The 20,113-nt window shown below is 44.4% G+C and overlaps 1 protein-coding gene across 1 annotated transcript in view; it reads right to left on the bottom strand.

The window, feature by feature from the left end:
- Positions 1 to 20,113, bottom strand: part of fat4 (FAT atypical cadherin 4) — a 98,740-nt gene that overhangs the window by 24,558 nt on the left and 54,069 nt on the right. Inside the window, exons 3-6 of the mRNA XM_030739104.1 lie at positions 17,680 to 17,941; positions 16,695 to 17,045; positions 13,517 to 14,439; positions 11,258 to 11,432 (exon numbers count right to left, since the gene is read on the bottom strand). Of these exons, the coding sequence (XP_030594964.1) occupies positions 11,258 to 11,432; positions 13,517 to 14,439; positions 16,695 to 17,045; positions 17,680 to 17,941 (1,711 nt within the window). The remainder of the gene's footprint in view (positions 1 to 11,257; positions 11,433 to 13,516; positions 14,440 to 16,694; positions 17,046 to 17,679; positions 17,942 to 20,113) is intronic.

Here is a 20,113-nt window from a genome sequence, read left to right on the forward strand (position 1 = left end):
CAATTCAAGAAAATGTCTTTAGCCATGGATATGCATTTTCCACGGGGTGTACTGTCACATCAACACACATCAGCGAAAAACACATCAAAGGGGCTTAATGTCTCTGAAACCAAATCTTTCAGATGTCCTTCCTGGGGTCTTGGACACTCACAGATTTAATCTCCACAGTGAGGTATCTATTTTAAGGCGCACGGCCCTGCGCGAGACAGTCGATGGAATCTGAGCATGAAGAAGTGCTATTTTCAGCAAAAATCCGACCGTTTTTTTTTCTCCCAGAGCAGGTGACGAAACGTGGCTTGCTGGGACCCGGGGGGGATGGACTTAAATCAATAGCAGATGAAAATGAGCTGCAATGCAGAAAAACCTAAAGAGAAAAAAAAGACACTCAGGCATCTGCCTTGCTTGAGCTGCCCTTTATAATCCATCCCTAAAAGGGAAACGCAAACCGCCTAATCCATATTCCAAACATAAACAGGAGTTTTCAGGCTTGTTACTGAAAGTCACAGTGTGGGATCAGGGGACATCCTTAAAGGCTTGATGCTATTCCGAGTTCTAAATGATTTGCATATGGTTTACAGTATGAATACTACAAGGACAGAGAGCACCTGAGGACTGAGAAAAGCTGAGATGCGAAAGCTGTGGGAGGTATTTTTTCCCCACCTCTTACATGTAGTTGTTCCCTCCTGCAGCTCTCTTCAGGAATCTGTGTGAATATGTCAACTACAATACAAGCAAATAAAAACATACACAGTCCTGAGCTCGTGTCTCCTGTCCCTGTGTACTCAGCTGCTCAAAACATCACATGCTTGAACTTGTGTACCGTGGAGGCCTGGATTAATAAGAGATAACAAAAAACATTTGGATGTTGGCCACAAAGATTCTCTCCTAATGCTGCGCCGTGCAAAGTGAAAACATAAAGAACTGGAGGAAAGCGGGTGCTGAGGGGTGGAGGGTCAGAAAGAAAGCTGGAGGGACTCGATGGCTTTATGGAGCAGCCAGCATGGATTCTTTACAAATATGAGGAAATTAGGCCAACTTATATTTTGCAGCAGTTCTTCTCATTTGGAAGTCAGATGAAACATCTTTGCTGCTGTAGTCTCCTGAGATGATGCATGAGTGCTGTTGACACAATGATGTCTTTCTATCACACTTAAACGTCACTAAAAGAGAAAGAAAGATATGATATGTCTCCCTTATCATCCAGGTACTAGTTTAGATATTTTAGTCACGCTATCGCGATGACAGTGTTGGTCGGCCCACTGCTTTGACAGACATTCATGTTCCCCAGAGCATCAATGTTAGGATTGTCTGAATGAAGGTTAATGTTCTTGTTATATTGTAACCTGCAGGTGGTTTCACACCTGTACTTTTGGTTCAGATCAAATCAAAAAACCTAAAAGTCCATGTCAGGATTAGAGATGTCCTCTACCAACAATCAAGCCTTATGTTTGCATGAAGTCCATCCATCCATCCATCCATCCATCCCATGGTTGTGTGGGGGTGCTGGAGCCTATCCCAGTCGCAATAGGACAAAAAAGGCAGGGTACACCCTGGACAAGTTGCCAGCCTGTCGTAGGACTAACACAGGGAGACAGACAACCATTCACACTCACATTCACACCTATGGGCAATTTAGAATCACCAGCTAACCTAGCCCCATTAATTGCATGTATTTGGACTGTTGGAGGAAGCCGGAGTACCTGCCGAGAACCCACACAGGCAGGTGGAGAACATGCAAAGTCCACATAGAAAGGCCTTAGCCAGACGGTGGATTCAAACCCGGAACCCGTCTTCCTGTGAGGCAACAGTGCTAACCACTGCGCCACTGTGCTGCAAGACCGGCTTAATATTTTTACATAATGCAGGAACCACTGGCCTGTGAACATTTCAACTTGCTCACTAGTTTGGTTTATAACTTATAACCAAAAGAACTAATCCCATCCACCTATGCTGTCCTGTGGCTGGTTAACACATATTAGCACTTTGAGTGATACCAAGATAAAAGCAGATCTTATACAATCTAAAGCCAGTATAAAAGCTGGAATTCACTGAGGGAATCTCATCATCATCAGCTTAAATTTAATTTGATGTCTGCTACCCTTGATTTAACCTCACACTGGCCATGAACACCACCAACCACTCTGCATCTGTCCAACATAGTGGATTACTGTGAATTCACCCCAGCACTGCAAACTAACCAGAGCAGCCTGCATCTAGATCAGGGCTCTTCAACTCCAGGCCTCGAGAGCCGGTGTCCTGCAGGTTTTAGATGTGTCGCTGCGTCAACACACTTGAGTCAAATATAGAAGTCATCAGCAGGACTCTGGAGAACTTGACTGCATACTGAGGAGGTAATTCAGCCATTTGATTCAGGTGTGTTGGATCAGGGACACATCTAAAACCTGCAGGACACCGGCCCTCAAGGCCTGGAGTTGAAGAGCCCTGGTCTAGATGTTGGAAGCTGTGACGGGGAAGAATAGCTCCCCTCAAATGTCTTAAACCTAAAGTAAGGAGCCTTTTTTGAAAAGTAAGTACAGATATTTGTGTAAAAATGCAGGAAGTCAAAGTAAAAAGTAGTCAGAAAACTCTACTTAAGTACAGTAATAAAGTATTTGTACTTTGTTACTTCCAACCTCTGCGGTTGGCAGTATAAAAAGCACTATAGTTTAGAGACCCGCAAGTTACATACAAAACGTGCCAGCAGGACACAACTTGGAGCTCCCTGCAAACTGTGCTCAAACTCCTAAAGTGTGCGCGAGCACACAGAAATAAAATCCCCCACAGGCTCTACAGCTGAATCGCTGACACTGAGTTCTGAGTCCTCGCGGGCACAGAGCACAAAAGAGATCTTTCCCTGTGAACATCAACAAATTTGAACATTACTGTGGGGCTCGGATACCGCAGCGGCTTCTTTCAGGAGGGCAGGGGATTCCTCCAAAAATGAGATTTGAGATAGTTTACTGTAACATCACTTCACTGCCTGCCTTTACGATAATAAACAGACATCTGGCCCGGGGCTTGTAATGCGTCCAGGTTTTCTGGTCAGAACAGAAGTGGCTAACATTCGCATTCAGAATAAACAGAGCTGAATTCCAGAAGCAAAATAAATGACACAAAAAGAGGTGACAGTAAACAGATTTCGTCCCAAAGGAGACCCAGAAACCATACGACGGTAATCTTCAGTGACTCATTACCAAAGTGAATCACTAACGTGTCCCCTGCTGCTCCGGCTTTACTCACTCCTCTGTTTATACCCATACATAGGCATGTTGAATTTTGTATTTCCACCTTTACAAATATTTGTGATTATGAGAAATCTGCTTATAAACAAAATACAATCTGCAGTCATTTAGGCGGGACATCTGACCACAAATCTGGTGTCAAATACAAAGAATTAGCAGCAGCAGGAACACAATCGGAGCATAAATGTAAATCCATCCAGTCTATAGAGCTTCATCACAGAGCTATTATGTAATAACCGCAGCATTTGTACCAACATCATACTGTACTGTGGCTTTCTAATCCGCCTGCACTCGGACCTGGATGTCATCTCTTTCAGCGCGCTTCATTCGATAAGACTCATCATTCTGGAGGTTGTCATAGCAACAGATTAGAGCTAATTCCGTTCCTCCTCAGCTGATCCTCTTAATTGAAGAGCGATCCAAGTCAGCAAGGTGTCTGTATCACTTTGAATTAACCAGCATGGAGCTGCTGGTGGTGAGCAAAGCGTGTTTGACAGTCAGCAACGCGCTAAGACTGTTGTTGATCAAAGATGTTCTGCGCAGGCTGGAGCTGCCGGGCCGATAAGTGGCTCTGAGGGCTAAGTGGCTTTGTCTACCAAAGCCATTAGCTCACACCAAGAGACTTGAGTGAATGCAGAAATGATCTGTTTTTGAATATCAAACCAGCTGCTGTATTTTTCTGAACTTAACTGATACTGACTGAGCGCGGCGGTTGCATTTCAATAGCATTGTTTCCCCTCACTAAGAGAGGAAGCCCACCAAGCTAAAAACGCTAGCCCCGGCTGTGTGTATCTGCGTGTATGTGCAGCACCCCCCCCCCCCCCCCCCCCCCCCCCCCCCCCTTCAGGCATTTCATTTTTGCACAGGATGCGATGTCACAACCTGTTTACTGCCTCAGAACGGTCAGCCTTCTGTGCTGGAACCTCCAAAGCCTCTGTCACCCAACACATCAGGGACTCCGGGGCTCAGGACACTGTTACGCCAGCTAATCCTGAGTAAGGACAGAACAGAGACACCCCAACCCCCCCTCAATAAAGACCTAAACTACGCTCAAGTGCTCCCAAAGCCCTCTGACGCTCCTCTGTGCAAACCTGAACCTGTGTTGACCCCACAGATGACAGGCACGGGCTCAAACCCAGGATTTTTCACATCTTTCTTGGCGTATCACTTCTCGCAGCATCACACACCTCCGTGCAGTTTCTGAACGCGCCTTCTTAGCCTCTCGGGGCTCACTGATATCACATAACCCCCTGGCAGCTGTTACCCCCTCCGAGCCTCCTGTTGGATGTGTAAATAGTTCAGATCTATCTTGTTACACTGCGTGGGATGACAGATTTAGTAAAGGAACACTATATCTTGGCAGGTATGCAAATGTATGTAGATGACAGTTGTTTCCAATAGTTATGGCTGGTGTGAGACATTGTTGAGATTCATATGACGGCAGACTAAATAACAGCGTCGGCATTGCAGTGAGTCATCATCTGTTTCCGATTCTTAAATTTCCCCTGAATCCTGTACCTGTAACAGCAAGAAAACAATCCCAGAGCATTTTTGAAATGTACAAAATAAACTCCATCCAGTTCTTCTTTTTTATGGAGGCGGTGACTCAACGGGAGAGGAATGCTCTCCGAGCGCGCTGAGAAACGCCAGCATATCCTCCAACCTGGCAAAGCCCGGGGAAGAGTGTCAGGGTCAATGATTTAGATGACTGCAGACAAGGCGGGTGTCACCTCGCGCACGGTAGGGATATGGCAAGGAAATCAGCCTGGATCTGGCAGAGCACGATTTGGCCCACCGCTGGACGACAAATGACATCATCTTGCCATGGAAAGAGAGCTGGTGGAAACTTGCAGCGGGAAGTCAGCTGCCGACCAGTGGCAGCCGTGCACTGTGGTTAGACAAGTATTTTTTCCATTGGCAAATCCTGTCCTCAGACCCTTTCTTTTATTTGTGCAGCAGTTCTTTTATAGGGCTGCATTAACCACGGACATCAAAGACGTTCAGAGGTAGAAATGTGATGCCGTTAGTCTCCATGTTCATCAGCATATAGTGCTGAGCAAAATTTGAAGACACTCATATTAACACTGTGCCTTGAGACAGATGAGGTAATCAAGGCACTCCCTTACCTCTGTTCGATGTTTGCTCCATGAGCTTAATCCTATTTCAGGGGTTAATCTCTAGCCCCCCTCCAACCTGACACTACTCTCCTGGTGACTACACCCTCACATTATTGTGCATTATCACACTTGTCTCATTAAAATCTCATTCAGATGTCAAAGAAAATTGCTTTCAAAGCGACTGCCACTCACTTCCTGTTATTTATTACTGCACAGAAGGAAACAGGGTTTGCTTCCAGAGAGGTGCGCTGCCTCAATCAGCCAGAGTTCTGGTACCGTGTTTCCGTGAGGTGCCACTGAGCTCTGAGGTGATATGTAAGCTAAAGCCTCGTGATAACTCTGCCTTCTGTTTGAGGGTTTTGTCCAAGCAAAGACATCAGACCGATGGTATTCAGATAAAGGTTTTTATCCTGTGAGCAGCCATTACGCTGTGGGATAAAGCAGAAAGACACTGGCGTCAGCGCACACGAAGCAACTCAATCCTTCGGGGAGCTCAAAGCCGCATGAGGATTCCTGCCTGTTTTAATTGAATCTAGACACACCATTACCATTTAATTAAACGCAGCACACTCCCCTTCAGATCTAGGAATGACACAGTTGGCCCGGCGACAACTAAAACAGAGTCCTCTGTTTGATATTTCACAATAATCCCAAAGAACTTAAAGTGGTTGTTAAACTGGCAGCGGGACCGACACATAAACCTGCCCGTTAATATTTCACTGCTGCATCTGAGCTCGCATCTGAAAGCTTTGTTTCAGTTTGATTCCCATTTGGAGAAAATGGAAGAGGCCACGATAACCCCGAGTGTCCAAAATAACGAGCTTTCAGACTAAAGCAGACCGACTGACCATCTGCTGCTGCCTCCGCCATCGAAAAGATCCACAGACAGTTTCCTCCGTAAGCCTCTCAACTCAGAAAGCATAGTCTAGAAAAACATATGGCAGGGTCTAAGCACTTTATTAGTGTACATTACCACTGGACAAATCACATTAACCTCCAAGAAGGTGCCGCGGCCATACTTTCCGCACCAGAGGGGGTACAAATACATGTGTTAATGACGATTAAAGCGGCGTGTTTTCTGACTGCTGCAGCTGCTGCGAGGGTGCGAGAGCCTCGTGGTGGTGGGGGTTGACTTTTAAGGAAACAGCATCACCCACCTAGTGGGAAAGGCTGCGAGTCACCCTGAGTTGCTCAGCCTAAGCCGTGCTAAGAAGAAGGTTTGAGTGTCTGTGCTGGCACAGGAGATAATCTCTTCCTTTAATATATGAGTGCCTGAAGTTTTTATCCAAAAAAAAAAAACCTGAGTTGAGCTTCACACAGGAAGGATAAAGCTGGGATCTTTAAACAAGCAGGTTCATTAAAGTGGGAAGTTAAAGACAGGTTGACTTAGAGAAGACGAATGAATGTGTAAATTTATGAGACAGCCCATCTGTAGCCTGAAGCTTAAGGCTAAACGGTTAATTACGGTTTATGGACTGCGGCTAGATTGTGCTCTTAAGGGACAGCGTAAATAAAACACATCATTACTCAGGGGGGGTGAGAATTGGCTGCCAACAAGCCAAAATTGACATTTTTCTGCCTCTGAGAACCTGTTGCTTTGCGACAAAGCTTCTTTTAATGCAACCCTGTCCGGCACCCATGAAAGACCTCGTGGAGCCGAGGGCAGGGTGCAAGCTGTCCCACTGCACGGTTTGCCAAACATAACAGAGTAAACAGAGGTTTTCTCACAGTTAACAAGCAACAGAGTGAAAGGGATATCTCAGCAGAACACTCAGAGCTGCTACCCGGCATAAAGGGGGATAGAATATTCCTAATAATATGGCAATCTCTGCGGCATCCATCAAAATTAAACCTAGATTCTTATACAGCTCACCAGTTATTTATGGAGTGCCGCGTCTAAATGCTTTTGCATAATTTCTTCCACATATGTTACAGATACGGGTTGGCGGTTTGAAAGCACGCACAAAGAAAAAAAAAAGCCTACTGACAGACACGGGAGTGCTGCTTTTTTTTTTTCTCACATTTTAGGGCTCGTGGTGAAATTTAATGAAGTGATTTGCCTTTTGTGTTTTTATTACTGTGGCGCTTTTATTTGCTGTATTGTAGAATATCTGGAAATCCCAATCTAGCACTGGGTCTGTGCACCATTCAGTGGCTGCTTTCCATTTTATGGTGACACAGGAATACCAACAGATCATAACATCATGTGAGAGGTGGAAAACTTGTGCTGCCAGAAGAACTTGCTCATAATACAGCTCTATAATGTTCATACATGAGCCACATAAAGCTGAAATATGACTTTGGAAAAGTGTTTAAGAGCGAAAGCATGCACACATATTCACATACATATTGCACAGGTTTCCTATGAGTAGAAAAGCAAGTTAGAAGCAGCCTCAGATAGTTATGACAGGTTTATTTTGGTGAGAAAGTGATGCGGTAATGGGGCTCCTCTGTGAATAAACATCATTAAAGAGTGGATCTTGCCAGGCTGAAGCACCGATCATCCAGCCCACACCTCCTTTTTAATGCACGCCTTCTCCCTCCTCCACAACTTACCAGAGATATTTACACAAACATTCAGATCCAGGATCAGTGTGTACCAGAGTGGAAAAGAGAAAACAGGCGATAGGAAAAAACTCTGCACGACCACATTGTTACTGCAGAGCTTTTTAAGAGCTGATCCAGAATGTTACTGCACTGTTAAAGTTCATTTGAGGAACCTGATATTTTATTTGGCCAAGTCCTGTGTTGCCACTAGACTGCAGACTGGGTGAAAGCATCAGAAATGGACCCCATTAAAGGTTTATTATGGCGAGCGTTGGACGGTGATCTGGCGATGCCTCGGCCACGTTTAAGCGCTGCGTTATCAGAGTTCGCGGACGACTTTATTTGATCTGTTTCTGTCTGCCTGATGTGACAGAGACCGACGGAGGTATGCTGGCATTACATTTTCTTTGCTGCTCTTTTCAGAACCTGATGAGAACCTGGAGATTGACAGATCATTATTCACCCAAACAAGCCCGGGGAAAGGAAAACTCAAGAATACTGAAGGGTTTACACATCAGATTCATGGGAGCCATTTAAGAGAATAAAAGATCCTGCTTTTAAATAGGCACGGTCATTAAAATTCTTTATCTGCTAAGCGGTCGTTTAGCCCCCCGAAACTCTCCCCTCACCCACCAGCCAAAAGACCATATACAAACAGCGCGGCACTATGGAGCGATGTGCTGGAGGGATGTGAAAGACATGGGATTTCTATGTGACCGTATCCACCATAATAGGCATGGGCCAAGGGATTTACTGTGCCTTCTCTTTAATAAATGTGGTCAAATGCTGTGCATGTCAATGCGCCCCGAGGATGCTCTCACCACCACACGCAGACTTGCACAAACTCAGGGGCAACACACCCACACACGCGTGCAAATGCACTAAAAATATAAATACAAACATTTAAGATTGTATAAGCGTGCACAAAAACAAGGAACAATGCATGCCTACTAATATGCAGGCACGAGCGTGCATGTACCTGCAACTCTCAATTACTCTCAGCAGGCCGTGACTCAGCCGTGCACCAGTATGAAAAAAGGGGCTTCTGGCTGCATTATTTACTTAAAAAAAAAAAAATACAATAAAATCATGGATCCAGTGGGTTTCTGTGATTAAAGTTCAATCCAGAAAAGGGTAAAAAAACCCCCGATATATATCAGATACATAAACCTCAAACCTGACAAGCTGCCGTGTGCATAAAAATACGCTCTCTATAACCACAGATGCCTACTTAAAGCCATAACAGGAACATTGTTTTGAAAAAGCATTTGCAGCTCTGTGGGAGATCTCATTGTTGCACATTCTTCCGAGCAGGCAAAACTTGTACGTTACTAAGCAGTGGCTTGAAAATCTGACTTGCCTGCAGCTGACTCCAGATGTTGGCTGAGTAAAAACAACAGTCCGGGGCTCCAAACCCCAAATATCTCCTTGTATCTCAACGACCAGCAAACTAAAAAAAATTGAAGCAACTTCCCATAAACAACGAAGGGAGAGTTAAAAAAAACAAAATTCCATGTCAGATTTCCTCTCTACGTGACGCCTTGTAAAACACCTTTATGCGGCTTGTGTGGACGCCACAATTTGTGGGGGCTGAGCTCAGATTTTCAAATAATTGCAGAAGTTTACAAAATCGCGTTCTTCTCACGAGCCAGAAGACATTATGAGAACCGAGCGCCCGGTGCGCGCCTTTGTTTCCATCCATTTCATGACCGATTTAGCTGTTAGCACAACAGAGCAAGGACAGAGGAGATCTCTTAATGAGTTTACATTCACTGAAAATACTGAGAAGGGACCGCTGCAGGATCACGCTCAGGGGCACGGCTCTGCGCATCAGGCTACGATTTCTTCGTGTTAAAAAAGAAGCTGAGAAGTTAGTTATGTAGCACTTTTTCTCTTTCTGTCATAACAAAGTGTTTTTGGGGCACAGCAGCTGCAGGGAGACTCAGACTTGGATGTTACATGACAACCATGACAATAGAGTTTTTTTTTGAGCAGACAGACAGCTCGAGCCGTTTTCTGACAGAATAATACGCCTTAGCATAACAAATCCTCCCCATTCTTTTTCCTTTATGCTCTTTCTTTACGTAACAGCACACAAAGGCAGACTTTAACACGTAAAGATGAATTCGTGCGGTTGCAAATGGGTCACGGTAGACAGCAGGCCCCATCCACCTTCAAACACGTCCTGACAGATAGTGCCTGGGAGAACCATTTCCCTCCACTGTCTCAGCTGAGCCCTCAAAAATGTGAGGAAATGCTGCTGGGTAATTTGGACTGTACTATGATTATGGTGTTTTTGATATTTTGATATTCTACCCCAAAATCCCTCTTTCTGCCTCGGCATCGCACTGAGACGTCCTGTCAAAATATTTTGGAATTGTTGTCAGGGCTCTAAATAAGGAGTCCTCGTGAAGCGTACAGAAAGAGATCAAATCCTAATTAGTATGTTCGCTTTGTTGGGCAACTTTGTCCATGTGGCACCGATCTCCAAACAGCTTCTGAAGCAAGAAAACTTTGACAAAAATTCTTGTTTGAGCAAGGACCTGATTATCCTTTTGATTTACGGAGCCTTTTATAATGAATTATGTCCTCCTTTGCCACAAATATTGTAGTAATTAAATGAAAAGGTAATGAATCTACCGCTTCAGTGTCTTTCAAAACAAGATAACTCCATGCAGCACTGAGCCAATTCTCACCAAAGTCTCTGCATAAAGTCAAAAATACACAGCGTTATGAACGGTCACATGGTCAATCCAGGAATGAAACGGAACCACCCTGAGACCGTGACGGCCGCGCCAGAGCAGCTCAGGGAAACATATACTTAACTGGGATACCATGTGATTTGGCTGCAACGGGGATACGCATGTACTCCTTTAACTGCACATTAACTGGCCTCCATGCAATAACAAGTTAACCTTTTATCTGGCTATAACGAGCTCTACCGCTGTATCCAAATAAACAGAGGATGCTATTCAATTGAAGCCGCTGAAAAGACTTCTGCGGAATAGGTCAAAAAAACACCCACTAGTTTGCAAGCTAAAAACTCCAGATTGTTTGGGTTATTGTGCCACACAAAAGGGGCCCGGAGCAGACTATGAAATCAAAATGCTGTTTGTTGACATCGCTGTTGGTTCATGACAATATTCTTTTTCAGCTGTGTTTTGTAGGCTGATTACAAAATGTGTTCTGCGCTTTGCTTAAGGTCAACAGTGTCCATGTGGGGACATGTTCCACAGTGCTTACTGTTCACTAGATAAACCAGATCGTACGTGATAACTTGAACATGTTAGAGGTGGAGCCAGTTCGGACATAAAGCCGCCTCGCAGCTCGAACCCTTCAACGCGGTCGTACCTGAGTCGGTGGCTGTGACCAGCAGGATGTATTTCTCTTGCACCTCCCGGTCAAGTGTCTCGGTCAGGCTCAGCTGACCGCTGGAGGACAGTGTGAACGCGCCTTCGTCATTCCCGCCGCTGAGCATGTAGCTTAGCTGACCGTTAGCACCTTGGTCATCGTCCCTGGCAACAACCTGGAAATCAGGAAAAGAAATGAGTTTAGTTTAGAAGAGTTTAGAAGATAAAACCAAACTAAACAGGAGTGGAGACCACTTCAGCTGAAAGAAGATGGCATGGGTGAGGTGGGTTGCAAAGCAGCTTGCAGAGGAAAATGGGACCTGTAAGGTGGGCTGACACATCTTAAATGTAAGATTTCTATAAAAGATATGCAAAGGTGATGTGCAGAGGAGGACCAGCTGACAGACACTGGGCTGGCAGTGAGACCAACACTGTTAACATGGGTTAAAATGAGTGTGGAATTAACCTTTTGACTGGCCACGCCCCGTCAAGTCCCGTCCGCCGGACGAATGTAGCGTATCGGAGAAGTTGTGTATCAGAGTGTGTTTTTAGTCTGTGTGTGTATGTGGTGTTTACATTTACTGTAACTTTTTTACGATATACCATTTATTTATTTAGGCTGTGTGAGGGAATCACTGAAAATAGACTGGGCGTGGCCAGATAACAGGTTAAACTTGCATCAGCAATATTATTAAATTAGTATAATCAGTAATGATGCAGCACACACAGAGCCTTATTAGTCAGTACTTTGAAGTACATTTTGCTGATTATACTCTTTTACTTTATTAAGGGTTAAATTTGTAACTTTTTAAAATTTGTAACATTTCCTTCTTTTATATAAGAAAAGGTTTTAACTGTTATTTTTTTTATTATGTGTTTTATTATGTGTTAACTTTTTTAATATTGCAGCTTTTTAAGACGGGTTAATTTTAACTGCATAATTAAATCTATTAAAAAGCTTCATATTCTAGGCTTTGGGCACATTAACAAAAGCACAATGATAGAGTGGAAATCCTTAAAATAAGAAGATACAACACCTCTGGTTTAGGCTGGTGACATTCAGAGACGAATAACTCCTCCCTGCTTGTACGACACGGACGGGATACTTGTAAAAGTTATATTGTCTCTTTTTAAGTCCTGTAAAATTAGGGTATGGTCCAGGTTTTGAGTGCGTGTACTTCCATCAGGGGATATAAAATTTGCTGTATGTATAGACTTGACACTGCAGTGCACTGAGCAAACAGAGCAGCTGACGTGGGACGTGGAGAGAATTCTGAAGAAACATCATGACTGCGATCGAGCACCATCTCCTTTAACTTAAAAAATAAACTTTTGCAAACTTTGATTTGACTTTATTTTCTAATCTCACGTTGCTGGATTCACGCAGCTGCATCAATTTAAGCATGTCTGCAAGTAACCCGGTATAACCACCGACCTCACTCAGTCTCACAGTGAAGGAGCTGAGGCTTAATTACCATCACGGTGCTCAGCGGCACACTGAAGGTAATGGCTGAGGGAAGGAAGATCATTACTTATTCACTTTGTCTAATCAGACTTTCAAAGGGAATCCACCAAGAAGAAAGCCAGAGTCACACACTGTGGGCTGCTGTGAGGATTACAGACAGACATCTATTTAATGGTTTCTAAAGTATGAAGCTATTTGCCATTCTAACGACTCACTGCCCAGTTGCATTGTGGGAATCCCTGTCCGTGTGTCGGTCAGGCATAGCCAGGTTAGCATGCAGATGTGAGCTTTTCTGTGGCAAAATGCACTGGATCTGGACCCTTTCCCACCCCATAACTGTACCCTCATTTCCTCACTCGGTAAACGAGTGAAAAAAGTGAAATTTGCACCATCGGTGGAAATCAGTGTTTACCCACCATTTTTTATGTATGGCTCATTTAGTCATCAGGGTGGTTAGAATCTTAATCATCTTGCCATGCAATTCAGCCAAGTTTCATATTTCGCTGAAATCCCATAAAGCCCTAATTGTGCAGAACAAATAGCAGTTGTATATCATTTCTTTATCATTTCACCAAAGTATTTGCTGTGGCATTTAGCAAAATAAGACCACCATGCTCAGTGGTTTAGTGGCCTAATGGCACTCACACACCTGCACTTATTAAGTTAATGTAGCTACTACCAGTTCAGCTCATTAGAACCTTTTCTTCAGCTTGGATGTTCTTCCTGTGAATGCTAACAGTGGTATAACTTTTAAAATTTAACTTAGTGTCTTGGCAAATTGAAACAAAAACTGACCTGCAGAATGTTTTTCGGTAGGTTCTCGAGGTTCTCCTGAACGTTGACAGTGTAAGGAGAGAGCTCAAAAACAGGTGAGCAGTCATTAACGTCCAGTAAAACAATGTTGATTGTCGCTCGGTCCACTCTGGGGCTGCTGCCGCGGTCTGCAGCTTGGACCACCAACGAATACGACGAACGTGCCTCTCGGTCCAGCTGTTTGGCTACTGAGATCACCCCTGTGACAGAATCGATCCTGAAATCAGAGTTGGTGTTTCCCCCGGAGATAGAAAAACGGATCTGCCCGTTGGTGCCGTCATCAGCATCGCTAGCAAACACCTGGATGACATCGGTTCCCGTCAAGGTGTTCTCCTCGATCTCGATGTCGTAGATATTCTGCGAGAAGCTTGGTGTGTTGTCGTTGACGTCCAGAACCAACATAGTCACGTCCATGGTTGAAGAGAGAGGCGGTTCGCCCTTATCTGTAGCTACGACTGTGAGTGTGTAGTTGGAAAGCTCCTCTCTGTCAAGTTCCCCAACCAACCTGACGTCTCCATCTATTGTACCAATGCTGAACTTGTTACCAAACAGTCCTTTGAGGGAGTACTCCACGTAGCTGTTGGGCCCACTGTCAGCATCTGTGGCTTGGGCCGTGAACACAACCGTGTCCACTGGCGTGTTCTCCTGGATGTAAGTCATCTTCTGAGAAGTGAAGGTCGGCGGGCAGTCGTTGACATCCAGAAGAATGACCGACACTTGGGCAGTGCTGGTGAAGCGGGTCATGGGAGGCGGGGCCAGGTCATTAACTGTGACTGCCAGGTTATAAAACGACTGGGTTTCCCGGTCCAAAGACTTCTTAGTTTGGAGGACCCCTTCTTTGGTGATGACAAAGTGGCCCTGGGGATCCCCAGATGTAATCTTGTAGAGGAGCTGTGCATTCGGGCCTGAAAAACATGGCAAGAGGTGGATTATTAGAAGATAAAAACATGTGATACCAGGAACGTGAAGGAAATTAATCTTTTTAGATTTTAAGCACCCCAACAAACTGATCAATGGAAAGACCTAAGCCTGTTCTCTAATGAAGTCACTTCTCCCCAATTAAAAGACTTTACACTATGAGATTTTAAATTAAGCTTAAATCAAACTATTTACTGCGGCCTTGATAAGGAAAACAAACAGACAGCAAACAGAAAGGACGGTATGGTGGAGGTCAAATGCTGATACTTCTGACTGACATCCATTGTTCTAGATATAACTCTTAGATATTCTCCATGCGCTTGAATTAAATGCATTATCAGCTTCCATTTCCACTAATTGTGCATGTGCAACAGCTGGGTGCTGCAATTTATCTTCCAAGTGGGCAATCCATTCATGGAACATGACAGATTACAATCAGAGGAGAAATACCACTGCAGACCACTTCCTCGACTGATAGTGTGGTCGTGCAGTTTTGGAAAATCCCTCTGAATTGAAATATTTATTTAAGTGACATAACTACAATGCCTGTGAACGAGTGGATGGATGTGCTAAACCATCTAACCCTGAAATCTGGCCTAATCTCTACAACCGCCCTGGAAGTGGAGGTTGAAGCAAGCTTAAATTGAGCGTCTGTAATTCAACTCAACGGGGTATTCATGTGGAAAGCGCCGCCACCTTCCCACACTCCACTGTGTATTTACAGTATACAAGTAATCCCTTATCAAAAGCTTGAGTGCTACTTCCATCTCAGTTTTGGCTACGCTATCTAGAGACAAAGTCTGGGGGTCAGGGGTCAGGGCTTAGGAAGTGCTAACAATGGCGGTGTTTTATTTTGACAGTGCAAAAACGGCAGCAATATATCTGAGAGGAGGACGCGGTCAGATTATGTGGACGGTGGAGAAAGAACCCAGACTTTGGTTGAGAACCAGGCAGCGTATTTCCCAGGAATGTAGGTCACAATAACCACATTAGGCCTGGGTGAAGCGATAATTACAGCAGAGGAGAGCAGCGGTGACCATTCAAATACCACACGGCTCTTCACAGACACAAAACCCACCACCTGAAAGGCCGAAATAACTCCAGCCACTTAATCGCCGGGAGAAGACGCTGTATTTCATCGAATCATTTGTGTGTGACTCAAAATAAAAACAAAAAATTAAAGTGCAGGCTTGAGAGCTTCTGTGTAACCAGCTGTCATAACAAAGTGACAGGCCTCTATTAAATTAATCTACTATGGCTAGCTCATTCTTGATTTATACACAACGAGAGTACATTACTGCTTTAAACATGCCCACCGAGCAGTTTGCTTTAAATACACTGACATCACTGGAAGGCCTCCAGGACTTAACTCGATGACTGAGTTTTCGAGCACAGTTTAAAATGCAGCGCTGGAAAAATTCACTGGGATATCAGGGCCATAAATGCTGCTCGTTATTCCTCATTTTGTCTGACAGGTGATGTTTAATATCATACTGTCAACTAAACAAAAAAAAGCATAATGATTCATAAAGTATCTAAACATTTTCATTCTTATTTTGTTCCCTCAAATTTGATCCTTATTTGTCATCTTTAACGTGCTTACACAAAACGACATGAACAGTGTTTACAAAACATTCACCACTCAATAAAAGCAGGGGGGCATGTTCAGGAGAAACAAGATCATCAACACAACCTGGACTCCAAGTTACCCCCAAAGCCAAAGTTAATAATAATAAGCTAATAAGTTAAATAATGATTAATCACAATGTGGCTCAGCACTGTGTTTGGTCCCCGTGTAGCTGCCAGTTGGATTTAGGTCTGAGGCATCACTGCCATCAATGCCTTCATCATCCAGGAACTGCCTACATGCCCTGGCCACATGAGGCCAGGTATTATCCTGCATTAGGAGGACCCCGGGGCCCACTGCACAGACTCTGGGTCTGAGCATTTTGTCCCGGTACCTAACAGCAGTCGGGGTACCGCTGGCTTGCATGTGGAGGTCTGTGAAGCGCTCCAAGGATAAGCCTCCCCAGACCCTTCACTGTCCCGCTGCTAAAACAGTCTCGCTGGACGAGGTTGCAGGCAGCGACACGACATCTCCAGACTCTTCCACGTCTGCCACGTGTGCTCAGTATGAACCTGCTCACACTGGTACGCTGCTCCCACGTTCAGATGAGCTGAGAAGTACTAGTCAGGTGCTAGTATATAACTATATCCTATGTAATATCTCACATGTACATACCATCATCAGCATCAGTGGCCCCCACGGTGATAATACTGGATCCAGGCGGCAGACTCTCAGAGACAGACGTGCTGTACGCCGTGGTGTTAAAAATAGGCGGGTTGTCGTTTACATCCAAGACGTTGAAGTACACTCTGACTGTGCCGGCCTGCCCCCCACCATCCCGGGCCTTCGCCGTCAGAATGTAGTACTGCTGAGTCTCGTAGTCTAGCGGACGCGTCACGTTGAAAAATCCCGTCACTGGGTTAAGGAGGAACGTCTCGTCCTCGTCGTCGTCCTCCAGCGAGTAGGTGACCTCGCCGTTCACCCCTGAGTCAGAGTCGCTGGCCAGGATCGCCGCCACGATGGAGCCTGCGAGAGTCAGACGGGTCGTAACACAGAGGCGAGAAGTTAGTCTTTATGGCCCTATAGAAAAAAATAACTGCAGGGGGGTTATTAGAGAGGTTTATTAATACCAGTGACTCAGTCATCGCTCCGCCAGTCGCTAAAATAACTGGAATTTTTTAAAGGTCTTTGGCCGCTTCTGCTTTGGACTGGAAACAGTCAGTGATGCTGTCAGCTCACAGCTGAGGCTGAGCTCACAGCTAATTATTAAGTGTTTTATTATCACTTTGCACAAAACGTATCTTAATGACATTCTCATTCGCCTTTGATTACAAAACTTCTGAATCTCTTTCTTGTGAGTGAAGCGGAGAGAAGAGTGAGGACGGCGGGCCAGACAGCTGTCAGTACTGCAGTAAATCCTGCTTGCTGCCGATAGATTTCCATATAAATCAAATATCGGTTACTGTCCCTTTGACCTGTTAAACTCTTGATTTTCCCCTGAAGGAAGATACACAAGGAAAAAAAAATTGTACAAAGAATTTACCCCCAATAATTTGTAACTGATGATCTTAACAGAAATGTCCGGTCTGAAGGGCTTTTTTCCAGGACACCAAACATTGCTCGTCTGGATTTACAATCTCCAGTTCTTCCAGCATCTTACCTGGCACCATGTCTTCAGGGATATCAAACGAGTACGTTGCACGGGAGAACTTTGGCGTGTGGTCGTTGACGTCCTTGACGGTAATGTTCAGCGTCATGTCAGATGACTGCTTTCCATCGTCTGCGCGCACCAAGAGGGAATATTTTGAACGCCGCTCCCGGTCTAGTTTCTTGGTGGCGATGAGATCCCCGGATTCAGGGTCGATGCGGAAACTGTCATCTGCCCCGCTGATGATAGTGTAGGTCACGAGAGCATTGGGACCCTGAGGTGAAAAGAGAGGGATAAAGCCAAACAGTAAGTTAGGATCGAGTCATCGGTTTCACTCTGATATGATTTTCCCTGGTTTCATTTGCCAGCGAGAGTTTATAAAGACCCTGTGGTTTCTTGGACTACACGTACTTTGCTGAACTTTGGTTGAAATTTAAGTTCTTGGGACACAGGAGGAAGATCATCATGATTAGAGACATCAAAGCGAGTCTATCTGCTCAGAAATCAGATTGTTTACTACATGTTAGCATGTCACGTCTCCAGAACAAACTAACTGCTTGTCCAGCATGAATGAAACCCCCTAACATGGCCTGCTTCACAGAGACAGTCCATAAAGTGAAGGCTTGTGATTCCAAAAAGGCCAAAGAGGAGATCACAGATGGACACGGTGACACCGAATGAAGGACCAGAGGGAGAAAACAGAGTTAAAGGGATGATAACGAAGTGACCTTCACAAACGGATGAGCTCTGAGCGTGTAAACAATAAATCCACCCTTTTATCAAATCCTTGATGTTGCTGCTTTAGCACGAAGATTTTACTTTAAGAAAAAATGTCTACCAGAGCAGAGAGAAGAAAAATTTAAGACTTTCCGGCTTGTTTTTGGACAGTAGCATCGAGGACTCATTTACAGGCACAAATGACACGACGTAAAGAGGTTTCAGAAATCTGACAAACACAAAGGGGCTTTTTTTTTCACATTAAAGGTCATTTTCTAAAATAAAAAGTCACACTACGGAGAACAAAAGAACAAGAAACACAGCAGCTGAGTGGTGATATTCAAGGCAGAGCGGCTCTTCCTCTTTGAGCTTTTGGGAGGTATAGTGTTCCTCTATAAATGCAACTAATAGATCATCTATTGCCTTGGACAAGTACAAGCACCGTGACACATGCGATCGCGGAGCGAGAGGCTTTGGAACCAGAGACGGGGGCTGAATGCTGTGAATGAGGCTGACGACAGAGCTCGACGTTTACATTTGTGCCGGGGACAATAGCAGATCAGACGACTGTCTCACTCGGTGTCTTCTGCCAAAAAGCAGGAGCAACATCAAAAAGCTGCTGCTATTCAGCGAGCCGGAGCGAGGGCTCCAGTTACAGTCGGTTAGGAGCTAAGCTAAGAGACTCTTTCAGCTATGCCCGATGCTTGTGTGATGCTTTTTGATCCTGTTGGAACAATGGGAAGGCTTATATGGTAGAAGTGCTGCATTAAGCTGGGTTTTATATGCGTATTGACACATTTACTGCCTAAGTGAATAAGCTGTGTTGAAATAAACTGTATGCACGCAGGGCTGCTTCACGGAGAGTGATGTTAGCTGGTACGACGCTCCTCGCCGTCTCTCGCTTCTTTCTAACATTTTTGGTTCGCTGGATGCAAATTACAGATAAAAATAAAGCAGCATAATTTTTTTCAAGAATACAGAAATATTTGAAGCCTTTCAGATTACTGTTTTGGTTTTTCAGTTTCTCCAAATCTGCCGAACAGATATTGAACTTGCATTTGTTAAATGAGCTGAATCATGACTCAAAATAAGTGCTGATGCCACTCTGTGCCTGCAGGGTATTAACCAAGCAACAAAACAAAACAAGTTTTATTGAGTTTATTGGGTGATAATAGGAACAATAGGCATTTATAACTAATTTACACGAGCTCAGTGGTTTCAATTACAGTCCTGCAATGCTTATAATTGTTTGTGTAAGAAGTGTAGTTCATCTCTCCTGCAGGAATCAAACCCGGCAGGCAGAAGAAGGTGCTCACCCCTACACCGTTAAGATCAAGAAATCTGGAACTTGTTATTCCCTTTTCGATGTCCATAGAGCTCGAAACATAATCACAGTTTAAATGGACGGCTGTTTATCATATGTCACAGAGTCAAATGCAAATGCAGCGTTTTACTGCAGCAGTCTTTGAAGTGATCCTGTCATTAAATCAGTGAAAGGTTAAAACTTACATTAAGTGAATGTGGAGCAGGAAAATATTCTCTTCTCTACCTTTATTTCCATTTTGTTTTTTTACAGCATTTGTGCCCAAACACAACCAGTCTGAAAAGGCAGTCAGTAACATACGACTAACTTCATGACCGGCTCTTATCTCTTTCCCATGGCCTGTTTTTTTTTGTTTTACGACAGATAAAACCTGTCTTCTTGACCTCGTCTCTCATTGCATTACCA

Source organism: Archocentrus centrarchus, chromosome 10, assembly GCF_007364275.1.
Source record: "Archocentrus centrarchus isolate MPI-CPG fArcCen1 chromosome 10, fArcCen1, whole genome shotgun sequence".
Classification (NCBI taxonomy): Eukaryota; Metazoa; Chordata; class Actinopteri; order Cichliformes; family Cichlidae; genus Archocentrus; species Archocentrus centrarchus.